The 1,679-nt window shown below is 57.8% G+C and overlaps 1 protein-coding gene across 1 annotated transcript in view; it reads left to right on the forward strand.

Annotated features, from left to right (window-relative positions):
* Positions 1 to 2: 2 nt before the first annotated feature.
* The window catches only part of Tco025E_03794 (L1Tc protein), a gene marked incomplete at both ends in the record, with an annotated part of 1,719 nt that continues 42 nt past the window's right edge, over positions 3 to 1,679 (forward strand). The window contains one exon of the mRNA XM_029370712.1: positions 3 to 1,679. This exon is cut by the window's right edge and continues 42 nt beyond it. Coding sequence (XP_029229168.1) covers positions 3 to 1,679 — 1,677 coding nt within the window.

A 1,679-nucleotide genomic window follows, 5' to 3' on the forward strand; every position in this document is an offset into this window, starting at 1 on the left:
GCCCCTTAGCAGTACTCCAAATGAACGTCTCCGCCCTCTCGCAAGTGAAACTCGCCACTCTGATGGCGTACGGCGCGGACATCATAGCCGTCCAGGAGACCTGGAGGTCGCCGGAGCAGCTTGCCACGTACAACACTGGCGAGTACGTGCTCTACGCGCAAAGTCGAACAGGAAGGGGCGGTGGAGTGGCAACATTGGTGCGGAGGACCCTTCGCTCCCGGCGCGTGCCCTTCACCGTCCCCCAAGATGACCCCAGCCTGGAAGTGGTGGTGGTTCAAGTGGCTGTATCCCAGAACCGTGACCTCATCATTGCAAATGCCTACATGCCACCACCGCCGCGAGTGACGCAATCTTTCCGCAGATTGCTGACGTGTTTCCCGGCCTCGTCACCGGTCCTTCTGTGTGGTGATTTCAATGTTCACCACCCACAGTGGGAGCCTTTTATGGAGAGCCCTCCAACCGACGTTGCCGTGGAATTTTTAGACCTGTGCTTGGATGCGGGGCTCACCCTGGCTAACGCCCCTGGTGAGATCACGCATGCCCGCGGACGCACGGAGAGATCCTCTCTCGACCTGACGTGGTCAAGGTCCCTTGCCGTGTCAGACTGGAGAGCTTCAGTGTCGCCGCTTAGCGACCACCACATGTTGACTTTTACGTTACAGCGAGCATTTGTCGACACCATACCCTCGGCCCCCCCTTCGGCACGCCGCATTTTTTACAGCTGGGGGAAGTGCAAGTGGGATTCCTTCGCAAAGGATCTTGACCTACAACTTCCCGCGTACGACCACAAAAAACTGACATCCGGCGTTAAAGCGTTTACGCACGCGCTTACGGTTTCTCTTCGAAAGCACTGCCCCCGTGGCATGCACAAGGGTGGGCCCACGTTCTGGGACCCCACCCTCGCGGAAGCAGAGCGGATTGCTACCGACAGCAAGGCCCGCTATCTGCAGATACCGTCGCCCGCCCGTGAGGCAGACATGCACCGGACACGAAATCAGTTCTTTGTTCTCCTCCGAGAGCGCTTGCGCACGATGTACCACCGGCGTATCAGCAAGTTAAATCCAGGCGAACACCTCTCCTGGAAATATGTTTCCGGACGAAAACGGGCACCCGAGCCCTCCCCAACGTCAGCGTTGTTGGGCGACGGCCATCAAAATTTTAGGACAGCCAGAAAAGCGGCGAACGCTTTCAATCGTAGGTTTCTTCCCCCCTGCCTCCCTCGCAAACCACATCGGTTTTGTAAAGGACAAAACCCCCACAGCGAGGCCTTAGGTTTTTCTCTTCCCCCCTCTTCTGGGCCGCAGAACACCAGCGAGTCTGCCGCCCCTTCTACGATAGGCTCTCCCCCCTCCCCTCTCGATGCCCCTTTTAGCGAACCGGAACTGCTTGCTGCGCTGCGAAGTACACCGTTTGGCAAGGCCCCCGGACCGGACGAAGTCCACAGTGAGGCACTGCGACATTTGTCGTCGAAGGGTCTCCGATTTCTTCTCCGATGCATAAATCACAGTTGGACGACAGGAATCATCCCGGCCGAGTGGCGACGAGCGACCATCGTCCCACTCCTGAAACCTAGTAAGTCGCCTGAACGGTTGGAGTCGTACCGTCCCATCAGCCTTACTTCCATTATCAGTAAGGTAGCCGAGAAAATGGTACTGAGGCGGTTCCTCTGGGTGTGGAAG

This window comes from Trypanosoma conorhini (assembly GCF_003719485.1).
Source record: "Trypanosoma conorhini strain 025E chromosome Unknown Tco_14.4_contig_00180, whole genome shotgun sequence".
Lineage (NCBI taxonomy): Eukaryota > Euglenozoa > Kinetoplastea > Trypanosomatida > Trypanosomatidae > Trypanosoma > Trypanosoma conorhini.